At 44.3% G+C, this 27,073-nt stretch overlaps 2 protein-coding genes across 29 annotated transcripts in view; one reads left to right on the forward strand and one right to left on the reverse strand.

Annotated features, from left to right (window-relative positions):
* Nucleotides 1–2,424, reverse strand: part of DCUN1D3 (defective in cullin neddylation 1 domain containing 3) — a 46,218-nt gene extending 43,794 nt beyond the window's left edge. For 2 of the 9 annotated variants that reach the window (XM_054533089.2, XM_054533088.2), the window contains exon 1: nucleotides 2,156–2,291. The gene's annotated coding sequence lies outside the window, so the exon portion shown is untranslated. 9 annotated transcript variants of the gene reach the window in all.
* On the forward strand, nucleotides 1,250–26,394 carry LYRM1 (LYR motif containing 1). 20 transcript variants are annotated; one of them, XM_063717194.1, is made up of 6 exons: nucleotides 1,860–1,973; nucleotides 3,928–4,040; nucleotides 12,615–12,696; nucleotides 16,962–17,120; nucleotides 21,504–21,596; nucleotides 25,389–26,394. In XM_063717194.1, the coding sequence occupies exons 4-6, from the start codon at nucleotides 16,962–16,964 to the stop codon at nucleotides 25,503–25,505; spliced, it is 369 nt and encodes a 122-aa protein (XP_063573264.1). In that variant the 5' UTR covers nucleotides 1,860–1,973; nucleotides 3,928–4,040; nucleotides 12,615–12,696; the 3' UTR covers nucleotides 25,506–26,394. The 20 variants fall into 20 exon arrangements, with proteins under 20 accessions (XP_024097168.2, XP_063573264.1, XP_063573265.1 ...); XM_054533559.1 differs by lacking the exon at nucleotides 1,860–1,973 and adding an exon at nucleotides 2,191–2,326; XM_054533569.1 differs by lacking the exon at nucleotides 1,860–1,973 and adding an exon at nucleotides 2,449–2,626.
* The last annotated feature ends 679 nt before the right edge of the window (nucleotides 26,395–27,073 follow it).

The following is a 27,073-nucleotide window of genomic DNA, read 5'->3' on the forward strand; positions in this document are numbered from 1 at the left end:
ACATCTAAACACGCTGTTACTGGTACAATCAAGGCATTAAATATTCTGTTTTTCAGGGCCCGAAAGCCCTGAATAGGACTTCCTAGCATCAGATCTTCCTAGCGCTATGCATATCAAGCTCAGTTACAGAAGGACAGGACTTACGGGCACTTTCTAATCAAAGGACTCCGAAAATGTAAGCACTATCTCTTAAAGTTCTTCAGAAAACAGTTTCAGATTCTACAAAAGATTTCCGAAGAATGTATCAACACCAAAAGGAAAATCATAACACTTCACTCTGAAATCTGTCTGAGAGGATAGAGGAGTGCTCCTTGATTTTTTTTTTTTTAAACCAACAGCATATCAACAAAGAGGCCTTCTTTCTATTCTTTGCTTCAAACAATTTTTTCACATCCGTTATTGGTTTGTATTTGCCCTCAAACCAAAACTAAACAGAACACATTGTCTCACTTAGGACCCCCTATACACAAAGAATCAGCTACATAAAGATGAAAATCAGCACAAGCTGAATGTGTCACTGAAGATTTGTGTGTCACACATAAATGGAGAAAAACATAAAAGAGCTATTGTCCAATTGTAGAAACAAAAAAGTAATATGGGGTTTTCTGTTCTCTGAAGTGCATCATGAAAAGTGGGTGGAGAGAAACACAGAAATCCAGAATTAGCCTAGCAAATCATTTTGGGAAGAGCTGACAACATGTAAATTCCTCACACATAAAGTATTTCGAGAAAGAGACCTTGATTCCTGGGCTAGGATGCCATTCAGGATTCCTTGCAAAGGCTCTGGAATTCCAGTATTCATAAAAGAAAATGCTCATTATAATCGGACAGTATAACCCAGCGTAAGTCCCAACGTGACAGCCTGTATGAAGTATTACAAAGCTTACAGTTAAGATCTGGGATAGAGGCTGAACACCAAATTCAAAAGAGGTAACCAAGGCACTAAGTGCCATAAAGGAGGAAAGGGGAAGAAAAAAAAACCCACGATTGCCACTCAGCCACAGAGAATTAAAGTGGAAACCAGGGGTGTGCATGGGGGAGGATGAGGGGTGAGAAGTGCAGGGCGGGGGGTGGGTGGAGGAACAAACAATACATTTGTCACCCAGTCCCACTTCCTATAGAGGATACAGGCAAAGCCTCCAGCCCCATTACCTCGGACACAGATGGTTATCGTTTATAGCAAAGGTGCACAAAAAGGCCTTCAGGTCTGAGCCCCTTAATTCCAGGGCTGTTAATGATTAAAGAGAACGATGGGGGTGGGGAGGGAAATGAGGGCGGAGGGAGCTGGGAGATTCACCCACCACCTCCCCCTAGGGCTCCTACCTCACAGCGCTCACCCAGGACAGAGGACCAGAGTCTGTACCCCCTCCAGGGCAGCTCCAACCCCATATCCCCAGGCCCTGGGTTGAGGGGTGCTGGCGGTGGGGAGGCAGGGACAGTAGGTAAGTTTTCTGAGCCCTGCGGCTGACACGCCACAGGCTCCCCTCACAGCCTCTTCTTTCAGAGGGACCAGCCCAGACAACGCGCTGACTTCCACTCCTCCCTTTCCACCCCTCTTTCTCGAAGGTACCCAACCCCCGCCCCTTCATCTCTCAATGCCCCCCCGCCTTTTCCTCAACTCCCCCCCTCCCCAAAACTCACAGCTGCTCCAGAGGTTCCTCCAGTCAAACCCTTTCTGGAAACGACGGCGGCCCGGCGGGTCCAAACCACCTACCATCCCCGCTCGCGTTTCCAGGCTCCCTACCCCCGCCACCGCCGCCTCTTCTTCCACCACTGCCACCGCCTCCTCTTCATCTGCGGCCCACCGGCGGCGGCCGCCCCGAAGCCCCGCCCCCTCCATCGCCTCCTGCATCATCACTTCCGGTAACCCCGCCAGCCGCCAGCTCCAGGAGGGAGAATGGGAGAGGGGCAAGGAGGGAACGAGTGGAAGATTGCGTCACGACGCACATAAAGACGTACGAAGCCGTCGCCAAGTAAGGGCAAAGACCTAGCAACCCAGAGGGAGCTGGGCTGGACCATTTTTTTTCTTGTTTTACGGGAATGGAGCGGGGAGGATAATGAAAGCGTAAAGGAAAAATAGGGGGAGGAGGAGCTCAGCTTATTGTTGGATGCGGCGGGAGATGGGCAGAGTCAGTCAGTGGAGACTCCCCCAGACCTGGAACTGGTGCTCCCACAGAGGTGGGCCCGGTGGTTTGGTCCGGCCTGGCCTACTGGACCCGTCTGTGCTCTGTCGGCCACGGCTGTGCTGGGCTCCTGGCGCCGCCTCCTCCCAGCCCGCCACGGGCTGCGCGCTTCTGTGGGTGGGGGAAGGCAGGACTGACGCAGAGTGAGTGTAGGGGATGGAGGTGCCGACTCCAGGCGCGGGAGACTGGCGGGGAAGGGGTTGGCTCCCCACGGGCAGGGATGGTTTGGAGGTTGGGCTGCGGCGTTGCCGGGAGACGGGCCTGTGTGACCCCAGCTTCGCGGGGGAGGCTTGGTGTCATCGCCACCGGCCTCGGCGACCTGCCTCACGGAAATGGCTCGCGAGTCCAAGAGGGGAGGCCTGGTGTGGGGACGCTCAGGTGCCGGCGTGGGGCCCCCTCGGAGACTGTGAATCTTTTGGACCCCCGAATGTAAATGGGAGATGGTAGGGGCCGCTCCGGGGGCGAGAGGTGTCTGGCTGGGGAATGTTGACCCAAACCAGGTCCCGTATAGGAACGGAGACTCCCTAGGACCGTGAGAGCCAGCTTCGTAATTCCCTTGCTCTTCAAACCTGAGAGTAGGGTGTTGCTGTTACCTTTCATTCGTGTGCAGGAAAGAGTTAAGTAAATCAATAAAGAAGGTATCAGCAAGTGAGAAATTCCCCCCAAAGACCGGATGAGGTGACAGAAGATGGGGGGAGGGCCCCTCGAAATCGGGTAAGGCCGTTCAAAGGAGGCCACAGTTTTGCGAGGATCCGAGACCATGGTGGGTTTTCTGGGTGAAGAGAAGAGCCAATGAGAAGGACTTTTAGGTTGGAAGCAGCCAGAAGGCCATGTGGCTGAAGCAGACAGAGCCAGGGCCGGAGTGCTCTGTGATGTAGTTGGAGAAGTGGCATGACTGTAACAGCGCCTTTTAGCCCAAGGCAGGGGTTTGGCTACTGTGTACCTGAAGGGTTTTAAGAAGGGAAGTGACCTGACTTGATTTACATTTTTAAAAATCCGCTCTGCCTGCTGGATAGAGAAGGGTGGAAGTAGTTAGACCTGTTAGGAGACTGTTGCACTGTAAGACAAAGGAGAGGTGAATATAGTGTTGAAAGGGCCGGCCGGGCACGGTGGCTCACGCTTATAAACCCAGTACTTTTGGGAGGCCTAGGCGGGCGGATCACGAGGTCAGGAGATCGAGATCATCCTGGCCAACATGGTGAAACCCCATCTCTACTAAAAATACAAAAATCAGCTGGGCGTAGTGGCACGCGCCTGTAATCTCTGCTACTCAGGAGAATCGCTTGAACCCGAGAGGCGGAGGTTGAAGTGAGCCAAGATCGCGCCACTTCACTCCAGCCTGGGCAAGAGTGAGACTCCGTCTCAAAAAAAAAAAAAAAAAGAAAAGGCCCTCAGTCACAGTGGAAATGGAGAGAATTCCATTCAGCATGTATTTGGGAGGTAGTGCTTGCAGGACTTGCTGGGGAATTGGATGTGAAGTGTGTAGGAGAGGGAGGAACCGAGGTTAACTCCCTACGGGAAAACAGTTTAGAAAGGAATATCGACAGTTCTCTTTTGAACATATTAAGTTTGGTAAGTCTATTAAGTCATATGAAGTTGTCAAGAAGTTAGATATACAAGTCGGGGAAAAATCATAGTTGGAGATAATAAATGAGGAAGGCAGGGAGGAGCTCCCAGATCACCTAAGAAGAGGGTGTAAATAAAAGAGGAAGACCCCTAAATCCCTTGGGTTCTTACCATTTAGAGAGTACCCAGAGAAGGAGAAGCCAGCAAAGGAGACGACACAGACAAAACCTCAGAGATCAAAGGAGGAGGCCCCTTAATATCCTGGAATAATGGGACCCATCCCCGTAATCAGTGAGTCTCATCCCCCCACTTGCCAGCTTCTACCAGCAGCAAGTAGAAGCTAAGTCCTGGCTCAAATCTCTTCCCTCCCTCCCTCTCCCAGTTGTCAGTGCTTTTGGACTTGTGCTCAGGTAATTTGTGTCCGTTATAGAAAACCTGACTTTTTGGATAAATTGTCTATTTATATGGCTGTCTCCCCCAGGGATTGTTTCTTCTTTGTGTATTCCTGCCTCCTGGTACAGAGCCTTGTCCATATGGTGGTTGTATCTGAGCAGGAACACTGTGTTCATAAGGTATCAGCCATACAATCCAACAGCTTCTCACAGAAAGGGGCTTTTGTCCCTGCCACTGCTGCCAGCCCCACCACAATTACGGTCAGTTCCACAATATAGTATAAAGGGTATCCGAAGACGAATAAGAAGGCCTGGGTTTCAATCCTGGATCTGCCACTGACCAGCAGAGTGGCCATGGATAAAGCTCTTCTCTTTGAGCTGAAGGGTTGGCCTAGATTTGAAGTTGCATACTGACAAGACAGATATTGCCTGCAAACATATTGTTCAGCCCACACAGTGATTTAAATTCTTTTTTAAATTTACTTGCCAACACTTAAAAATTGGACATCAAAATCCAGACTTTGGGCTTCATTTGAAAAATCCGGCAATCTGACAACACCAGCCTGAAGTTCCTAGAGGTTCCTACACAACAACTGTCAGCCAGAGCTGAAGAGCTGTCTCACATCCTATGTAGCTCATGCTCAGGGTTTGCCAAAAAGGCCTTTCCTCTCTCGCTACCTGGCTGACCCCTTTGGGCATTTGATTTGCAATTCTTGGTCTAGGGCTGTGCTATCCCTGTGTAGCCACTGACCACATGTGACTATTTAAATAAAAATTCAGTTCCTCCAACACATTATGTTTCAAGTGCCAGTAGCTACCTGTGACAGGTTGTGTCCTATTGGACAGAGCAGATAGAACATTTCCTTCACAGAAAGTTATCTTGGTCAGCATTGGACTGGAGGAACTCGAGGGTACTATGTAGGCTAGTCATTCTCCGCATGTGAAACTCAAGGGACTTAGCCTACTGAGGAGCTCTGGTGCCTCTGCAGATGGGAAAGTTGTGCATTCAGTAGTTATTTGATGGTGGAGGAAGCTGTCCTGAAGGCCTGGACCCCTGCACAGAATGTGGTTATTTATCAGAGAGTTGGATCAAGGGTCAGGTGCTAGAAAGCCCCAACTGTATCTAGTGTGGCATGCAAAGCTCTTTGGTCAGTTTCCTAATCCAGTTCCTCAGAAAACTATCACAAAGCAAGAACTTAAGTCAGTGTCTTATGTTCTCAGACTTCTCGACTTGATATGAAGGATGAAAGATCCTGGCTGGGGAGTTATGAATGAATGAATGAATGAATGGTTGATCTTTAGCATTGGCCTTCAATTCCAGCCCCTCCCCTACATCTCTTCCACTGCCTTGTACTACTAGTAACTGGTAACTGCTTTTCACCACCTCTGACTGACCCATACCTTTTCTTTGCCTGTTAAAATATGCTAATAAGGAAACATACTTCCATTTCTTTTGAATTGAGGGGCCCATAACTTTTCATGTAGAACTTCTATCCCTGATGGGAAAAATAGCTGTATATCTATTGGTTGTTATCTTGGTTACAGTAGCCTGATTGGAGTTCTCCTGTACAAATATAATCTTGTGTGCGCTCCGGTGCTGGTATGATATATTTAGAATGGGTGTGCTTGCCTCCTGTGATCTTGTTTGGGATGGACATTTTAGAAGTCTTTCAGACATTAATATTTTGTTTTGGCCCTGTGTTCTAAAAATTTCCCATATTACAGGGCCTAAACTATTTTCCCTTAGGTAAAATAAAAATACCATCCACCCTCTCCTCCCTGCCCTCTATTGCTGACAGACCGTATTCTTATCATTTTCTGTGTAAAAAGATGCTGTTTCATAAAATAGCTGCGGTATGATTAAGTATACCACACAAGCATATCCTGAAATTTGCAAAACAGTGTGTGGCATGTGTGGCATTACACTTCCCTTTTTGGATTCTAGTAACCAAAAAGTGAATCTGAAACAGGAAATAAGTCTGTGGTTGTGTGTGTGTGTGTGTGTGTGTGTGTGTTTGATTGATAGAGAGGAGCATATGGGACCAGAAATGTATGGAGAACAATTTCACTTAAAGGTTATTTGATTGGGGTAAGAATATGGGTGTACACCAAAAAGGAGGGAGTATAACAGATCTAAGAGAAAAGTGCCCTGAGGGATAAACAAGGAGTAAGAGATAAAGGAAGAAAAATAGGAAGGGAAGCCTGGTCATGCCTTTGGTGTTGGCACCCGCATTATATTTCCAGTAAGAAGTATGCGCTGTGGTCTGAAGATAAGCGGTGCTTCCAACAGGGTTATTTACTCATACCAAAGAACAATAGCCCTTTGCTGTACAGGGATTATTAATGATCAGAGGGAAACAGCTTTAGGAAAATCCATTACTACCACAAAGCAATAAATTCACCAACAGGCCACACATTTCTCTCCTATTCAGACAAAGCTTAGCATAGATAAAAGAGGCCTCGTTGTTCTTCCTCTGTTTCCTCCTATTCAGGTAACATTTGCCTTTGTTAACTCTCACTGCTAAGTGATGTACATGGATTATTTCAACGACTCCGAAAGGGGTTCTGCTATTACCCCATTGTACATTCTAAGAAACCAAGTCTCAGGCAGGTTAATAATTTGCCCAATGGGGTAAAGTCAAGATTCAAACCCAGCCTTGTCCACCCAGAGCCCAAAATAAATGTTCATTTATTTCGTATTAAATCTGCTATTCCTTACAAATGGGACAGACATTCCCTACTCTGCTATACAGGGCAAGAACGTCTGGTTGCTCTGATTATTATCAAGAGCATTTCAATTCTGTAGAGGTTTTCCAAATGACAGTTTTAAGTCACAGTTTTCTAGATTGATTTTAACCCATGATCATTGAGTATAGTGGACCTTATTCCCCAAAAGGATTTTGTTTTTCAGGAAAGAAGTATCAGAACCGCATTCTTCTATGTTTGGTTCTAAACTTCATGGAAATATTATAAGGTATTTCAGTCCAGTGGACAAACCCTAACCAGCCTTAAGAAAACTTAAGAGTGAGGGTTACATCATAGCTGTGTCTCTTACGCTGTTCTGGATGAAACTGATGAGGATTCCTCCCCAAGTAACACTGAGTCTCCAGTTCTTTATCCTGACACACACTGCTCTTGAAAGCATCCTAGTAAGGGTTAATTAGTATTTAACCCTTCAATGCTCTGGGATCATCAGTTGGGAAGCTTGTCCAGATACCATCGTTTGTATCTCAGGATGAGAACATATGTTATCAATGACCATTCTGTGTGTGTAAATTTATTCTTCTAATACATATTTGTCATGTTCCAACTATGTGCCAGCCTAGGCATGTAATGTACAAGACAGTCCCAAATCTCTCCCTACTCTCCCCACATCCTGCTTCCTGCAACACACACATGGTGGAAAAAGAAAGGTAAGTCATGCAAAATTATGATAGAGTAGGATGAACATTATGACAGGGGTACGCTAGAGGTGCCAGGAGTGCACATAGCCGGGACACTGACCCAGCCCCAGTGTGAAAAGGGCACCCGTCCAGAAGTGATGGAAGTCAAAATGTGGAAGCAGCAAATAGGCAAAGAAAGAGTATTTCAGTTGTATGAACTAGAGAGGCTTCCTATGGCAAAAAGAGGGACATTGCACATAATGAGCACAGAAGACCATGATTTCATTTGAGTGGAGTTTATGATTCCCCCCTCCTTGCTAAAAAATCATAAAGTACTTGGGAGAGAAATTTGACTATACTACGGTCATGAGTTCTGACGAGGGAAAAAATTCCACCTAGGGGTAGGTCTTTCCTGAAATAAATGGAAAGGGGTGTTTTAACTTCCTGGGGCTTGAAAATCAGGGTAAATTCCTCTTGCCTTTGTCCCTTTTCTTATTTGTACTGCAACACATTTTCTTTAGAAGGCAAAGCCTCATGAGAGTCCAGCATTTGGAATTTGGACATTCCTGAGACCAGAGTCATACTTCTATAAATCTCATCTGGGGAAAGGGAATTTTCATCTCTGCTCTTAAATTCCTAAGTATTCATGCTGCAATGGTCTTTTCAAAGGCAGGGGAACTGTTCCAGAGGTGGGGAAAAAGGGCACAGTGGATGAGGCCCCTCATACCAGCAGATGTTTCCATAGTCCTGTAGAACTAGATGTAGACACACCAAATGTCTAGGTATGTCTTGTACAGTAAGTTCTTGGAACCTCCCCAGACCCTCTCACTGCACTTTGGATAGTGAGTGGCAGAGTGGGTGGATGTTTGGTGTTTGGTTTTTGTTTTTTAGACTGATCACTGCCCATTATGAGTCCCCATTACTGACTCCAAAATAAAAACAGAAAAGCTTGTGGTCAGTCAGGAAAATAATCATCCAGCTTTTTTGGCTCTTGACCCTGACTCCTGTCAACTAATTAGGGGCATTAGGCAAGATCTTATTTCGCCATCTGTACAAGTGTTGGAATTACAAGTAGTTATGATATTCAGTAGTTTGATATACAGTGTATTTAAAAAGATATAAATCAGACCATGTTACTCCAGCTTTCATAAAATCTACCAGTGTCTTTTGCGCTTAAGACCAGAAACAAAGTTCCTTTCCAAGGCCTACCCCCAACCTGTGCTGGATTCTGTGGACCTGTGGCCCCTTTCCCAAAGGCTCTTGTTGCATTCATGTTCATCTTTTTTATTTTTATTTTTTGAGACAGAGTCTGACTCTTGCCCAGGCTTGAGTGCAGTGGCGTGATCATAGCTCACTGCAGCCTTTATCACCTGGGCTCAAGGGATCCTCCCACCTCAGCGTCTGAAAGTGTTGGGCTTATAGGCATGAGCCACCAAGCCTGGCTAATTTTTTTTATTTTTCAATGGAGATGAGGTCTCCCCGTGTTGCCCAGGCTGGTCTCAAACTCTTGGGTTCAAGCAATCCTCCCACCTCAGCCTCCCAAAGTGCTGGGATTACAGGCATAAGCCACCATGCCCTGCCTCATGTTCATCTTTGAAGTCGATTCCCACGTCACGTCCTTTGCTCCTGTTGTTCCCTCTTGTTGCACCAGCTTCCCCTTACGTGGGTCCGTTATTAGGTTCCATCACACCATTCAGGACTCAGCTCATATGTCACTGACCACCCAGAAAGTAACCCTCACCTCTGGTTATTACTCCTCAGAGCACATATGACTATCTGAAATTCTTGTTCTTGTACATCATCTGCCTCTGCCACTAGAATGTAAGCTCAAGGAGGGTAGGGACCATGGCTGCTTATTTATCACTGTATCCCCAGAAACGGCAGGTGTCTGGCACATGGTGGACCTTCAATAAATGTTGAGTGAGTGGATGGATGGATGGATCCTTGGAAGGGAAGAGTAAGGCCTACCAGGTAGTAGCACGGTAGTGAGCCCCTGCACTGGTGGCTTTTGTGTCGGCTCCATTGGAGTTGGAGGGGACAGGGTTGCCACGGGGAATGGAAGAGCAAAGCGGTGCAGCCATGTGCCCAGCCTGCTTAGAGCAGGCTGGTGTGTAACATAATTAAAAAGGGCGGTTGCAGGTTAGAGCAGGGGCAGATGGCAAATGGGGAAGACTATTGCAATTCATATCAATGTGCAAAAAAATTGCTTCCTTTGCTCTTTGTATAGAAAGGGACCAGAATTATTTAGTTCCCTTTGTCACAACTAGATAAGCTCTTTAAAGCAATCAACAGACATTCAACATTTATTGAGATTGAACAGTGTATTTCGTGATTAAAAGCATGGGCTCTGACTTCAGACCAGCTGGGTTTGAATCCTGGCCCTGCCTGTTGTTAGCTGTGTGACCTTGGACAAGTTACTTAATCTCTGCATCAGGTTCCTCCTTTGTAAAATGGGGATAATGGTAGTATCTGCATATATAGAGTACCTAGCAAATTATCTGGCACACGGTAAATGCAAAGCAAATGTAACTTTTAATATTTTTATTACTGTAATGAACAAGATACAATCCCTGCCCTCCAGGAATTCAGACTCAGAGAAGAAAAAACATAAAGTGAAAGAAATGCAGAACTATCTGCTGGCCATGAGAGAAGCAAGGAAAAGGTTGCTTTGAAAAAGCTTAATAGCAAGTAGGTGTCTGATGGTGTGGGGTGGCTAGCAGAAAGGAGACATTGTAGGCAGAGGAAGACTCAGCCAAGACAGACAGAAGTATGACATAGCAAGGCACCTTAGAGCAGTAGCTCCCAAACTTCAGAGTCCACATCACAGTTTTTGCTGTTTACCTATATTTTAAACCAGCTTAAAAAGTTTTCTAATTCATTTCTTTAAAGGAAGCTGTATATCGCATAAAATCTAAATCACTCAAAATTATGGGTTTGATGGGCTATTCTAATATACAGTTTGTATTGTATATCTAAGATTACCTCCCCAACCAATCTTTGGGACACTTGGCATTAGGGGACACATCTCTTAACTATGACCAGAGGCCAAAACACACTGGCAGCAACATCTGTGAGCCTTTTCTTAGTGGCACAGGCCTGCACATCACAGAGGCTTGGAAATGATCCTCACCTCCACACATGTATAACCCTGTGTTATAACAGGGCGTGATTTTTAAGAAAAGAGACCAGCTTCTAGTCCCATTCCTTTCCAGGCACACCTCATATCTTCTGTCTTTCTTCATTTTGGGATTTGGGGGTTAGGGAGATGAAAAGGAGTAAAGAATTGCAAGAAATGTCAGTCTCAGAATAAAGATTATAGAAGGTTAACTTTTAAAAATCTACATGGATAGACTTCATGACCCGCTGAGACCGCAGTTGAATTGTGGTCCTCTAAACTACTGAATATTCCTGATGTATTGGCCGGTAAGAAAATCCCAGCAGACCCCATTGTATCAGATCAACCCCTGATATAGTGAAGAAGGAAAAGGGCTTCCTTAGTCTTGCATTAATTGTGAGAGATAATTGATAGTTTTAGAGCAATAAATGTTGGTTTCAAGCCATTAAATCCATATTTGGGAAAAGGTGATTTTTCTAACTGAGTTGCTTTCTAGGAACAAAGACAAAAATATAAAAAGGAAAAGAGCTTTTTAAATTTTTTTTAAAATATATGGCTGATTCTGTTTCTAGAATCACAAACTTTCTATAGCACAGGATACTCTCAGTTATTCAGAAAACATTTATTGAATACTGATTATATAACTTTCTAGGTGCTGAGAATTCAGCAGTAAATAAGATGAATGTGATCATTGTCCCCCATAAAGATGAGAGTCTACTGGGGGAAGACTTTAACAAACCATTACGTAAGTGAGGAGTGCTATACAAAGAAGAATATTAGGACCTGTGAGAAGGTTCAACAGACAGCCCCAACCCAATGGGTGTGAGGGAAGCAGGAAGATTTTCTGAGACATCCATATTTTCATTGGGAACGGCAGGCTGGATAGGGTTGGTCAGGTAAAAGGGAGGGGGTCAGGGGAAAGCCTTCTAGAAAGAGAAAACAGCATGGATATGTGCCCCTAAGGCAAGAAAGAACATGGTTCCCTCAAAGGCCTGAAACAAACCCAGTAAGAAAAGAACAAAAGAAGCATTTTTCTTTTCTTGCCTTTTCTATCAAGACTTGGAAGGAAGTGGTAGGCTAGATTTGATAGTACACAATGATGAATACAGCTTTAGACCCTTCTCTCGGGAAATCTTTGGAACTTGGGTTTTCTGGGTCACCTGATGTTGCAGAGTGAGACATCACATAAATCCCTTTCAGGATTAGTTTTCAAAACACTTAAACGTTAATTAAAGTGTTTTGAAAATAGTCCTATTAAGTACCAATTGTTAGCACTGCTCATTACCTTGAGGGTATTAACCTAATTGCAGGGCTTGTGTATCAGATTATGGTATATGATCAGTTAGAGTTTGAAGCAGTGATTCTTAGAGTCATAGAAGGAAACCAATTAAAGTTAGATTTTTAGAGAAGGTTGCTTTAGCCAGTTGTTGTGGCACACGCCTGAGGTCCCAGCTACTCTGGAGGCTGAGGCAGGAGGCTCACTTGAGTCTGGGAGGTCAAAGCTGCAGTGAGCCATGATCATGCCACTGTACTCCAGCCTGGGTGACAGAGCAAGACCCTGCCTCTAAAAAAAACCAAACAACAACAACAAAAAACCTTGCTGCTGATTGAATATGCCTGACCTTCGTCACTTTTCTCAAGTGTCTTGCAGTCAAGGAAGTTCCGTCTGTTAATGACAGGGAAGTGAAGCAATCATTAAGAGATGTTGGTTGCAGACTCCCTGTACCTCACAGGAACTGACTCATGTATTTTCATATGAAACCATGGAGTTTTAGGGAGAGCCAGAAACTCAGAAACCTGTTTCCTTACCAGGAAAAATGTCATCATCTCATCTGGGTTTTTATTACAATAAGCCACAAAGCATGATGTTCTCTCTTGGTTTTTATGAATTCCTTGTAAGCATTTTTTCTGTGTAGCCTCATAGACTCAGAATTGGTATTGAATATAGCTTTGGTCCTTTTAACCTTTGAATTAGGTGAAGTAGTATTTGAAGCTTTTCATCAGTTGGCTCATTCTTTACTCAAGAATAAACCTCAAGAAACGTCATCAGGGTCAGGGTAAGTGCTCATATTGGAAAGAGAAATTCTCTGTAAGGTGAATTCCTTGCAAGCACTTAGAATTTTGAGGTAAACATGCCCACTTCCAGCTCCAATCTGCATTCTTTAGCTGCTCAAATTCTCATAATTTCAGTACTACCTTAAAGCATATTATCTCCACCTCATGCCTTTCCCTCCGTAAGTTGAAAATGGATCATGTTCCCAAAAGCAGGCAGTGAGCAGCTTACTTCCCGATCCTGATGAACCTGTTAGAGGAAAACCCAGAACTCACAATGAGGTGTCCAGCTGCCTGGCCTTGCTACTTACTCACCAAATCTGCCCTCCTTGTCTTCCCACCCTGTCTTCTGGTTCAAGGCTGTACAATATTCATTGTTCTAATTCTGGCTAATCAGAATCTTCCAGTAGTGGGACTTTTTTTTTTCTAGCTTCCCTGAATTTATTTTAGATATAGAAATGTAAATAGTTATAAAAAAGGGGAGGGGGGGCTGAAATACTTTGTTTTGTTTTTTCATTTTTATAGAGATAGGGTCTCTTTATATTGCCCAGGCTGGTCCCGAACTCCTGGCCTCAAGTGATCCTTCCATCTCAGCCTCCCAAAGTACTGGGATTATAGGAATGAGCCACTGGAGCCAGCCTGAAGTTTTTAAATAAGTTGTTGGGGTTTGCTTGTTTGTTTTTGAGATGGGGTCTCACTCTGTCACCCAGGCTGGAGTGCAGGGGCTCAGTCTTGCCTCGTAGTGCAATCTCAGCTCACTTCAGCCTCCCGGGCTCATACAATCCTCCCACCTCAGCCTCCCAAGTAGCTAGGACTACAGGCATGTGCCATCACGCCTGGCCAATTTTTGTATTTTTTACAAAATGAATGTTTTGTAAGAAACATGTTACCCAGGTGGGTCTCAAACTCCAAAGCTTAAGTGACTTGCCTGTCCCAGCCTCCCAAAGTGCTGGGATTACAGGCATGAGCCACTGCACGTGGCCTTAAATAAATTTTTTTTTTTTTTGAGATGGAGTCTCGCTCTGTCACCCAGGCTAGAGTGCAGTGGCGCAATCTTGGCTCACTGCCAGCTCCGCCTCCCGGATTCACGCCATTCTCCTGCCTCAGCCTCCCGAGTAGCTGGGACTACAGGTGCCCGCCACCACGCCCAACTAATTTTTTTTGTGTATTTTTAGTAGAGACGGGGTTTCACCTTGTTAGCCAGGATGGTCTTGATCTCCTGACCTCGTGATCTGCCCGCCTTGCCTTCCCAAAGTGCTGGGATTACAGGCGTGAGCCACCGTGCCCGGCCGGCCTTAAATAATTTTTTTTAAAAAGGAAACACCTAATATCCATCAGCAAAATAGATAGTACATTGGGATATCTTCATACAGCAGGCTGAATTGCAGCACTGAGAATATATGAACCAGAGCCATGTGTAACAACATGGATGAATCTTATGAATGTCATGGGCAAATAAAGCAAATTGCAGAACTTACCTATAAACTTTTTAAACTTGCAAAGCAGGCGGGGTGTGGTGGCTCATGCCTGTAATCCCAGCACTTTGGGAGGCCGAGGCAGGTGGATCATCTGAGGTCAGGAGTTCGAGACCAGCCTGACCAACATGGTGAAACCCCATCTCTACTAAAAATATGAAATTAGCCGGGCGTGATGGTGCACACCTGTAATCCCAGCTAATTGGGAGGCTGAGTCAGGAGAATCACTTGAACCCGGGAGGCGGAGGTTGCAGTGAGCTGAGATTGCGCCATTGTACTCCAGCCTGGGCAACAAAAGCGAAACTCTGTCTCAAAAATAATAATAATAATAAATAAATAAATAAAACTTGCAAAGCAATACTATAAATGTTATGTGTAAAGATATGCACAATAAACAACAAATTCAGCATAGTGATTCCTTCTAGGAGAGGAAGGGGAATGTGATTTGGAAGGGGTATAGTGGGGGTTTCTACTGGATACATAATTTATTCTTTAAGGTCTGTTGTAACTGTGTGGCTATTATATTGGTCTCAATATCTTTTCTTTTCTTTTCTTTTTTTTTGGAGACAGAGTCACTGTTGCCCAGGCTGGAATACAGTGGCATGATCTTGGCTCACTGCAACCTTCACCTCCTGGGTTCAAGTGATTCTCGTGCCTCAGCCTCCCAAATAGCTGGGATTACAGGTGGTTGCCACCACACCTGGCTAATTTTTGTATTTTTATAGTCTCTATAAATTTTGTAATTTATAGAGACTGGGTTTCACCATGTTGCCCAGGCTGGTCTTGAACTCCTTACCTCAAGTGATCCACCTGCCTCGGCCTCCCAAACTGCTGGGATTACAGGCATGAGCCACTGTACCTGGCCTCTATATCTTTTGGTATCTGAAATATTTTGTAATAAGAATTTAAAGATACCGGGAATTATGCTTTTGAAAAATACAATTAGCTTTATGGAATATACCTACGTCAGTTCTCTCTTGGCCACGTCTTCTGAAATTAAAACTGATGTTTGAGACTAAAAACCCAGAGGGGCCTTGAGATCTTCAGTCATCAGAAAGACTTTTTTTTTTTCTTTTTTTTTGAGACGGAGTCTCGCTGTGTCGCCCAGGCTGGAGTGCAGTGGCCGGATCTCAGCTCACTGCAAGCTCCGCCTCACGGATTCATACCATTCTCCTGCCTCAGCCTTCTGAGTAGCTGGGACGATAGGCACCCACCACAACGCCCAGCTAATTTTTTGTATTTTTAGTAGAGACGGGGTTTCACCATGTTATCCAGGATGGTCTCAATCTCCTGACCTCGTGATCCGCCCACCTCAGCCTCCTAAAGTGCTGGGATTACAGGCATGAGCCACCGCACCCGGTCAGTCATCACAAAGATTTTTAATTATACTTATTGGACAAGAAAGTAGACCAACGATTTTGAGAAATATTTCCAAAAAGATTGTGACAGACTAAAAGAGAGGTTGCAACCTGACAACCTCTGGGTGGAACTGAGCCTACAGACTCATTTTGTTTGGCCTGTACAGTCCTCACTTTTTTTTTTTTTTTCTTTTTGGAGACAGAGTCTCACTCTGTCACCCAGGCTGGAGTGCAATGGTGCAATCTTGGCTCACTACAACCTCCGCCTCTGGGGTTCAAGCAATTCTCCTGACTCAGCCTCCCAAGTAGCTGGGACTACAGGCACATGCCGCCACACCCAGCTAATTTTTTTTTTGTATTTTAGTAGAGACAGGGTTTCACCATGTTGCCCAGGCTGGTCTTGAACTCCCGAGGTCACGCAATCCACCTGCCTCAGCCTCCCAGAGTGCTAGGATTACAGGCGTGAGCCACCACGCCTGGCCTCACATTTTCAAAAATAATGACTTAGTGTGTTTTTTTGAGATGTCATATTTTTAAAATCTGGATTGCCACCTATTTTTAAGCTATCAGGAAATCTGGCATTCCTAGGCACTTCTTTCTACATGGCAGCTGCTGGCTGGAGCTGAATGGCAACTGTTCCCTTTCAAGGGGGCATTTCCTGTCCAGGTGGCCACTGTCCCCATCCAAGCAGGTCCTCTCATTTATATTACCTGCCAGGCCACAGAGGCACTTGAGTTTGTAACCAGTGGATTAAATTCCATTTCTCCCTTAACTAGGAAATTCAGTTATCCAAAATATGCCTTCTCCCAGGCATTCACGTGAGCAATGTAATTTTACTGGACTGGCTTAAAGAATAATAAGTGTGAGTTTTGGTTTTGCCGCGTTCATAAATGTGGCCACCATGGCAAACGGTGTGGTTGAGCAACCCTCAACCTCGGGATGAATTACAAAGCCAGTTGAGAGATATGGTGTTTCTATTACATGGTTTCGGCAATGCTACTCAACAGATTTGTTGAGAAAGAGCAATTATTTCTAGACTAATTAAAGGTCTTGATTAAAAAACTGTACATCGGCCAGGCACGGTGGCTCACGCTTGTAATCCCAGCACTTTGGGAGGCCGAGGCGGGTGGATCACGAGGTCAGGAGATCGAGACCACGGTGAAACCCCGTCTCTACTAAAAATACAAAAAATTAGCCGGGCGTGGTGGCGGGTGCCTGTAGTCCCAGCTACTTGGGAGGCTGAGGCAGGAGAATGGCGTGAACCCGGGAGGCGGAGCTTGCAGTGAGCTGAGATTGCACCACTGCACTACAGCCTGGGCGACAGAGCGAGACTTCATCTTAAAAAAAAAAAAAAAAAACTGTACATCTGCCTGGCTGCCTCCTGTCAAGTTGCATTTTTATGCAAATTTTCCCTCTTCTATTTTGGTGGGTCTGAAGATGGCAACGGCAACACGACAAGAAGTCCTTGGCCTCTACCGCAGCATTTTCAGGCTTGCGAGGAAATGGCAGGCTACATCAGGGCAGATGGAAGACACCATCAAAGAAAAACAGTACATACTAAATGAAGCCAGAACGCTGTTCCGGAAAAACAAAAATGTAAGTAGCCCCCACTTGGAGATTGTGCAGACGAGAGTTGTTCCTTATATTTGTTTATTTCTTTTCGGTCTTTAATCAAGAGGGCTGAGCCGCACAGTCATGGTGGCAGAACATGGGGCAGGAAGGGGCCAGTGCGCAGCTTGGCTAGCTTGCCTGACCACTGGGAAGCCTGTGTTTCTCTCTTCACTTGTTCCAGGTCTCAAGCCAGCCAGTAAGTGGCTCAGTGTCCTCAGAAGACCCCATGAGCCAGGTGACATGAGCAGGCCAATGAGTTTTCAGAGGAGGAGCCAGTCCTCATACTGTACCCGTTGCTGGCCACTCCCATAGGAGGTGTGCAGGAAAATGGTTTTTTGTTGTTTTTTTTTTTTTTTTTTTCAATTCATAAACTATTCAAAGCCTCTAAATATAAACCCATTTAGAAGGAAGAGAATAGGATTAAGACACAGGGTTCCCTTCATAACAGCTTTGAACTCAAGCCTCTTTGGCTAGCAGAGTGAGGTTGCCCTTTGGGACCACAGAACTGGGTAAGATAGTGTCTCCATTAGCTGGTTTAAGGGAACTGCACACACAGACAGCAGGGAGCCAGATTGGACCCACCCCTACGAACCCTAAAGCGTTAGCTGTTAGCTCCAGGGAAGACCGCCTGGCACTAAGCATGGAAAAAGGCTTTCACGCCTGACTTCTTTTCCGCCTCCTCACTGATCTAATGGATTCAGCGCTGTCACTGCTCCCCTCATGAAACCTCCTAACAGTCTACTCTCACCGCTTTTCCATCTCTGACCTCTGACTGTCTCTCTTTGGCCCTGTCATCACACACCCTCCCGCCAGCTGCAGGGGTCCTCTGAAGGTCAGCCCTCTGTGCTGAGGCCTGTGCAACATGCAGCCACCTTGTGATTTAAGCTGTCACATCTGAATCCTCGGCTTTGGCCTCTGCCTGGCCACCTGAAGGACCGCACCATGGCTTAGTGGTCCAAAGCAGGGTCATCTTTCTACAGGAGTGCCTCCCCTTCCCCACTGGCCCATTGGTGTCACAGCTCCTGTCACCACTCTGCAACTCTTTGTTCTCATTCCTCACTCAACAAATATTTGATTGCCCACCATGTGCCAAACACGAGACTAGATGTTGAAGACAAACATAAGCCAAACCAAGACAGAGCTGTCAGAGGCATTTGAGTTAGATGGAAAGAAATATAAAATTACAGTTGAGAAAAGTGCTACAAAGGCTGGGCGTGGTGGCTCACGCCTGTAATCCTACCACTTTGGGAGGCCAAGGCTGGAGGATCAGTTGAGCCCAGGAGTTCCAGACCAACCTGGGCAACATAGGGAGTCCCTGTCTCTTAAAAAAAAAAAAAAAGCATTACCACAGAAGCCCTCCTAATCTGCAGCAACTTCCCCTTCTCTGAATCCCCGACGCCTCTAGCTTTTCAAGGCTGACTTATGAAGTTTCTCTCTACCCTTCTGACCTTCCTCCAAACCCAGCTTCCCCAAACTTTTTCTGCTCTTAGCATAGACCATGCTTGCCAAACCAGAGTATATGTACCCCGTGAGGTCCCTAAACAGTCCTCTAAGGAATGGAAATAAAATACAACTGCTACTTCTATTTATCCTTTCATCTTTCTAAAAAGTCTGTCTGATACACAGTTACAATGAACTTGTTAGTACATATATATAATTTATAAATTAATACATTTATAAATTAATATAAATACATATATGGGGGCTGTGGGCTCAGAAATATTTCAACGAAAAGAGTAGGTGATTGGCCAGGTGTGGTGGCTCATGCCTGTAATCCTTACACTTTGGGAGGCCGAGGCTGGTGGATCACTTGAGGTCAGAAGTTTAAGATGAGCCTGGCCAACATGGTGAAACCCTGTCTACTAAAAATACAAAAATTAGCTGGGCGTGGTGGTGCACGCCTGTAGTCCCAGCTACTCAGGAGGCTGAGGCACGAGAATTTCTTGAACCCAGGAGGCAGAGGTTACAGTGAGCCAAGATCATGCCACTGCACCCCAGCCTGGGCAACAGAGGAAGACTCTGTCATCAAAATAAGAGTAGATGATCAAAAGGCTTGGAGATCCCTAAATAGTTGTTTATATTCTCCTTTTTCTTCTTTATTTATGTTGGCATGGTTTTCCCAACCAGATCATCAGTTCCTTGAACATATAGACAAGGTCTTATACTTTTCTAGTATATCCCAAGGGACCTCCTTGTGGTTGTCACTAAATGAATGAGCAGCTATAAATACTTTGATTTAACTGACCTCCTCCAGGAAATTTTCCTCAGTTTCTCTGCTTCCCCCTCAACCCCATGCTGGCCGCCTGTTCTGAATTCCTATAGCTGTCTGTAGCAGTCACTGCATCCATTGATTATATACCACTGTGCCTTTTCTGTAGCTTCAGGTATCACAGTTGTTCTGCCCAAGTAATAACTTTAATAGTTGAAGGCACTGTCCAGCCTTCAGTGTTGGGGATATCATAGTACATGCCCAATAAACTTTTGCACACTCACTCACCTGAAGACTACTCAAGACTTTCGGTTTTCAGTTATCTCAATAACCCTTCCTTTGCCTAGGCTTAGATTGGCTCGGGGAGTGAACCAAAGGGAGGTGTATGTGCCACTGATGGTACATGAGATTATTTGGGAGTGGGCAGAAGAGGTACATGGGTTTTTAATTTTAAGATATATACTGGCTTTAGCATGTGTTATAAAGGAAAGGGAATATCAGACCAGAGTTTCACAAATACTATTGCTTAAGAGAGTCCATTTAATGAAGAATTTTAACATTAGTATAAGTAATATGTGGATATGGCAGAATCATGCAGCCAGCCTGTGAATGACTGAATTTGGAATACTCTAGCCCAGGCTTGTTCAGATAGACAGCTGAAGCCCCGGAAGCTCCAACCCCCTTAACCATATCTTTGTCAAGGGCTTTTTCTTTCTTCCTAGTCCCTCATGCAGACATAAGGAGTTTCTTGTAACTTTGATTACTCTTAAGAGTTTAATAATCCAAAGGTATCCCATGAACTGCTCTGAATCTCAGTGGGCAAATGGGAACATGGAACTCTTTTCCAACACAGACAGCAAATCAGTGGCTTCTGAGAAGCACAGAGGTCAGAAAGTTGGGCCTCTGCCGCAAGGGACTTACAGCTGTGGTTCTCCGCATTGCTGTTCCTGGAACTCTTCTCTGCTCCAAGAGGTACCATAGGACAGGAACGCCCTTGAAATTTCCAAGCCACATGGACCCAGACTTTGCTGCGTGGGTGTCATCTGGTGCTGATGCAATCCTAGCTCAGCTTTGAAGTCCACTTGCAAACTCCTAGCAGAGCCACGTCTTGATTCATTTTCCTACCTCAGAATGAAAGAGTTTCTCCCCTTTTCCTACTTGGCTGTTTTTCAGAATGAACTTTTTATTCCTTTAATTGAAAGTGGATTACCATGGTTTGACTATTTTGGAATTTCAAAAGCCCTTTGTTCCCCTTACTAATGAGCCAAGGCAGTTGACAGTTTAAGAGGTGTAGATCGTTCTCCAGTGTCTTACTCTGGGGTTTTCAGGACAGCACTTGCAGAAACCATCGGGTTACTTTGAAGTTTAATCAACATGAGGGGGGTGTGAAAAAGCACTCTCAGTGTCGGTGGGAATATAATTTATAGATTGTTGGTAGGAATGTAAATTGGTGTGAACTCTAGAGAGTAATCTGGGAATATCTGTGAGAATTAAAAATGCATGAATCTATGCCGTTTGTCCTAGCAGTCCTCTCTCTCTAGGAATTCATCTTTTAGATACATATGCATGTAAGCAAAGTAATTTTAGAGGGATCCATAGCAGAATCATTTATAATAGCAAAAAATTGGAAATAAATTATCCATGGGTAGGAGATTGGTTAAATTATAATAAAGCCTTCTGTTGGAATTTTATATAGCTGTTAAAAAGAAGGGAGCAGCTCTATAGATGGATTATAGAAGGAACTTCAAGTTATGTTCATGAAAAAGCAAGGTTCAGAACAAAGGGAGCTATTGTTTGTGTGAGAAAAATAATCAGCTTCTACATACATGTGCATTTTCACATATACATAGAATACCCCTGCAAGAACACACAAGAAACTGCTAATTGTTGTCTCCGAGATGAGGAACTAGAATAGAGGAGTAAGAGGGAAATGTAGTTTTTATGTTACATCCTTTTGTATTATTTGAATTATTTTTACCTACTTTAATGATTTTACAAGTTTATGGTAAGCTTTAATATTAAATTGCTTTTGATTTTCCAAATTAGCAACATTTCATTTACCGGCTAGTGAACGAAAAAAGTTTGAGAAAATGTATACCTATACTCTATGTACCATTAGAAATATACTATCAGCCTCATTTCTTTTTCCCTTTTAATAGCTCACGGACACAGACCTAATTAAACAGTGTATAGATGAATGCACAGCCAGGATTGAAATTGGACTGCATTACAAGATTCCTTACCCAAGGCCAGTAAGTGTGACTCCGGTTAACAAGTGCTGGGTACTTTACCCTCATCAACCTGGTTATTTCCAAGAATGTGTAACAAGAGGGCGAGTGCTTGCTGAGAAGCCCAGAACTGCTGTGGGAGGCATGTTGGAAATAAGCTATCATTGCATGCTGCCAGCCCATCACAACAAAGTAAAATGTCAATGAATGCATGATGTATCCTGCTTACATAGCTTTCCACGTATGGAAGGGAAAACCAGCTCACACTGTAGAGCTTTTCTCTTCACTTTCATCTTTTTTATGGAAATGTGTTTAATTATAAAAGGCAGGTTTGTTGTTACTAAAAGAATAAAGTTCAAACATGAATGCATAAAGTAGAAAGTAAAAATGGTCAAAAATTCTCATCTAGGCTAGGCACTGTGGCTCGTGCCTATAATCCTAGCACTTTGGGAGGCCAAGGCAGGAGGATCACTTGAGGTTAGGAGTTCGAGACCAGCCTGGGCAACACAGTGAAACCCCATTGCTACACAAAATTTAAAAATTAGCCAGGCATGGTGACACATTCCTGTATTCCCAGCTACTTGGGGAACTGAAGTGGGAGAATTGCTTCAGCCCAGGAGGTTGAGGCAGCAGTGACCCATGATCACACCACTGCGCTCCAGCCTGGGTGACAGAGCGAGACCCTGTCTCAAAAAATAAATAAAACTTAAATTTATATATATAAATTTAAAATAAAAAATTATATAAACAATACATTCAGAATGTTAAGAAACAAAATAAATTTCAAATTTATATGAATTTAAAATAATAAATGTATATAAATTTATTTTTTCTTAAATTCTTTCATACCATAGATTTAAAACAATAATTTAATTTAAAATAAGTTTTATTTATTTATTTATTTATTTGTGGAGACTGACTCTTTGCTCCATCACCCGGGCTAGGTACAGTGGTGCAGTCATGGCCCACTGCAGCCTTGACCTCCCGGGCTAAAGTGATTCTCCCATCTCACTTCCCCAAGTAGCTGGGACTACAAGTATGTGCCACCACGCCCAGCTAATGTTTTAATTTTCTGTAGAGATGGAGGTCTCACTGTGTTGCCCAGGCTGATCTTGAACTCCTGGGCTCAAGCAATCCTCCCACCTCAGCCTCACAAAGCTCTGGGATAACAGGCATGAGCCACCGTGCCTGGCCAAAATTCTTTTTTGTTTGTTCGTTTTTTGGAGACAGAGTCTTACTCTGTTGCCCAGGCTGGAGTGCAGCATGATTTCTGCTCACTGCAACCTCTGCCTTCCCAGTTCAAGTGATTCTCATGCCTCAACCTCTCGAATAGGTGGAACTACTGTCATGCACCACCACACCCAGCTAATTTTTTGTATTTTAATAGAAACAGGGTTTCACCGTGTTGCCCAGGCTGGTCTTGAACTCCTGAGCTTAGGCAATCTGCCCACCGTGACCTCCAAAAGTGCTAGGATGACAGGCGTAAGCCACTGCACCCTGCCCAAAATTCTTAAAAAAAAAAAAAAAAAAAAAAAAATTTCTCATTGTGTAGAGGGTGACCACTTTAACTGTTAAATGGAAAATTGCCAATATTCAACTCTTTTAGCTACAAAAACAGCAATTTTATATTGTAGTGGCTCAACCTAATTAGTTTGGTAGTACACCCTTTTAGTCTTTTTTTCTATATTCATGTACCTACATTTTCTTTACATATGTAGGATTCTGGATATAATGTTATACTGTGTACTTATTTTACTTCATGTCTTCTGCACATCTTTGTATATAGCTCTCCCTCAATTTTTTTTTCTTGAGACAGAGCCTCACTCTGTCGCCTAGTCTGGAGTGCAGTGATGCAATCTTGGCTCACTGCAGCCTCCTGGGTTCAAGGGATTCGCCTGCCTCAGCCTCCTGAGTAGCTGGGATTACAGATTACAGGCGCACCACCACACCCACCTAATTTTTGTATTTTTAGTAGTAACAGGGTTTCACCATGTTGGCCAGGCTGGTCTAGAACTCCTGGCCTTAAGTGATCCGCCTGCCTTGGCCTTCCAAAGTGCTGGGATTATAGGTATGAGCCACCATGCCCAGCCCAGTCTTTTTTAAATGATTGCATTGTATGCTATTGTAAGAATGTGCCATTTTGTTAGGGTTCTTCAAAGAAACAGAACCAGTAGAATGAAGATATGTAGATCTAGGGACAGCTAGATGTATATGTGAAGAGATTTATTATGAGGAATTGGCTCTCTGTATATCTAGACAGAGATACATCTAGATACGCCTGAAAGGAGTTTTTTTGGTTTTTTTTTTTTTTTTTTTTTTTTAGACAGAGTCTCGCACTGTCACCTGGGCTAGAGTGCAGTGGCACAATCTCGGCTCACTGCAACCTCCACCTCCCGGGTTCAAGCGATTCTCCTGCCTCACCCTCCCAGGTAGCTGGGATTACAGGCCCCCGCCACCATGCCAGCTAATTTTTTGTATTTTTAGTAGATATAGGGTTTCACTATGTTGGCCAGGCTGATCTCAAACTCCTGACTTCGTGATCCGCCCACTCGGCTTCCCAAAGTGCTGGGATTACAGGCGTGAGCCACTGTGCCCAGCCGAAAGGAGATTTATTATAAGGAATTGGTGCATGTGATTATAGAGGCTGAGAAGTCCTAGGATTTGCCGTCTGCAAGCTGGAGACCCAGAAGAAAGCTGGTGGTATTACTCAGTTTGAGCCCACAGGCCTGAGAACCCAAGGGGCCAATGGTGGAAATCCCCAGTCTGAGGCCCAGAGAAGATGAGGTGTCCCAGCTCAAACAGGCAGGGAGCAAAAGGAGCCGCTTCCCCTTCTTCTGCCTGTTTGTTCTATTCAGGCCCTCCATGGATTGGATGTTGCCCATTCACACTGGGGAGGGCCATGTGCTTTACTAGGTCCACTGATTCAAATGCTAATCTCATCCAGAAACACCCTCACAGATACACCTAGAAATGATGTTTAATCTGGGCACCCATCGCCAATCAGACTGACACAAAAAATTAAGCATCCTAGGCCAGGCACAGTGGCTCATGCCTGTAATCCCAGCACTATGGGAGGCCAAGGCAGGTGGATCACTTGAGGTCAGGAATTCGAGACCAGCCTGGCCAACATGGCAAAACCCCATATCTATTAAAAATACAAAAATTAGTCAGGCGTGGTGGCGAGTACCTGTAATCCCAGCTACTCGGGAGGCTGAGACAGAGAATCACTTGAACCTGGGAGGCCGAGGTTGCAGTGAGCTGAGATCATGCCACTGCACTCCAGCCTGGGTGACAGAGTTGAAACGGTGTCTCAAAAAAAAAAAAAAAAAAGAAAGAAGGAAAAATTAACCATCCCAGCCATAATTTAACCAGCCCCTCTCTTGCTAGGCAGTTAGTTTGATCCCAGTTTTCTGCTATGCACAGACCATCTTTGTATACACACACTTTTCTCCCCTTCTTTGAATTCTCAACTTGCTATGTGATCCATGCTCGTTTTTTCTCCTCTATGCAGGCGATATAGGAAAGAGCGTAGGCTCTGGAATCTGACAGATCTGGGTTCAAATCCTGGCTTCCCTTCTTAATGTATAACCTTAAGCAAGTTTTTTAACTTCTCTGAGGTTTCATTTCCTCATCTGTAAATATTAGAATAATAATCCCTTATGAGGTTGTTGTAGGATTAACTTGTGTAAAGATTAATGAATCAATGTAGATACAGCACTTAGCAGAGCCTATGGTACTTTCTGAGTAGATCCTCAGTGAATACGAGCTGCTGCAATGATTATGAGTATGATTCTTCATATTATTGTTCTTATTCAGATTCATCTGCCTCCAATGGGCCTTACCCCACTCCGAGGCCGGGGACTTCGAAGCCAAGAGAAACTGAGGAAACTTTCCAAACCAGTATATCTCAGATCTCATGATGAAGTTTCCTAATCTAGAGGAAAGTTTATTTCTGCAAATGATGAGCCAACTAGTTCTTGAATGTAAACCAGATGGCAAAACGCTTCTTGATTAGGGGCAAAAATTCAAATGTCTTCTTAAAACCTCCACAATTGATTCTCACCCTGTGATGTGCACTTAGATATCCCTAGAGTTTCTCAGTGTCTTTCTTCCTGAGTGGATGGCATTATCCCTAGAGGTCATGGACCTTACATCCTCACTGCAGTCACCTTTGGAAACAAGACTGAGGCCTGTAGAAGGAAAGCGGAAGGGTGCAAGAGCTGTTCATGGGAATTCCATTCACCACACATGCCAGCTGATGGAAAAAAATTTGCCAGTCACTGGAAGTTACTGTGGCTACTATAAAACTATGTATCACTCTCAGAATATTCTTAGGCTTTTTTTTTTTTTCAAGTTATAGATTTGCTTAAAAGTGAGGTTTTTTTGTGTGTGCTTTTTTGTTGTCTTTTGACCCTTCCAGTTTCCAGATATGTCTTAAAAAGTGCATCATTGGATTGACCATGGTTTTTCATGAAATTTTATGAGATTTCTGCCTTAACTAAATGCATATATTCCTTATCTTAAAGCCTGTCATTACTTAGGATGCACTTACAGGATCTGAAAAGCTCACTTTAAACTCATACTGCATTCATTACGAGTATTTTACGTTGACATAATTGAAAAGTACAAGGTCCAAGCTGGCTTTCAAATTATGTCTAAACAGAAATGGGACAAATAGACTTGAAAATAGAAGGGATTTATTCCACCCCTGCAAGGGTAGAGTCAGGTGAGAGTCCCTTGGTGAGTCATTTGTACATCAGTGTCATTTCTTCTTAACCTCTGAAGAAGATGGACATCAGAAATAAAGACAAAGCACTATCAATTTTTGGCTGTCTATTCTTTTTCGAAATGGACTCCTGACCCTCAGAAGCAACAGTTGGAACCTACTCCTATGAGGAGGAGCACACGTTTTCACACTCAAGGTAACTTATCACAGGGTTTGGCAATGACATAGAGAACAAATATGATGCTGTATCAGTGGAGTAATAGTATATGTATATATATAAAATTTTTTTTTTTTTTTGAAATGGAGTTTCACTCTTGTTGCCCAGGCTGGAATGCAATGGTGCAATCTCAGCTTACCGCAACCTCCGCCTCTCGGGTTCAAGCAATTTTCCTGCCTCAGCCTCCCAAGTAGCTGGGATTACAGGCATGTGCCACCATTCCTGGCTAATTACCTATTTTTAGTAGAGATGGGGTTTCTCCATGTTGGTCAGGCTGGTCTTGAACTCCCGACCTCAGGTGATCCGCCCGCCTCAGCCTCCCAAAGTGCTGGGATTACAGGCGTGAGCCACCACGCCAGGCCTCGGTATGTGCATATTTAACACAGATGCAACTAGTACACTTTGTGCTGCTATAATAGAATATGTAACACTAGGTACTTTATGAAAAACAGAGATTTATTTATTAACAGTGCTGAAGGCCAGGAACTACAAGATTGAGGAGTCTGCACCTGGTGAGGGCCTTCTTGCTGTGTCGTTATATGGCAGAAGGCATCACAT

Source organism: Pongo abelii, chromosome 18, assembly GCF_028885655.2.
Source record: "Pongo abelii isolate AG06213 chromosome 18, NHGRI_mPonAbe1-v2.0_pri, whole genome shotgun sequence".
Lineage (NCBI taxonomy): Eukaryota > Metazoa > Chordata > Mammalia > Primates > Hominidae > Pongo > Pongo abelii.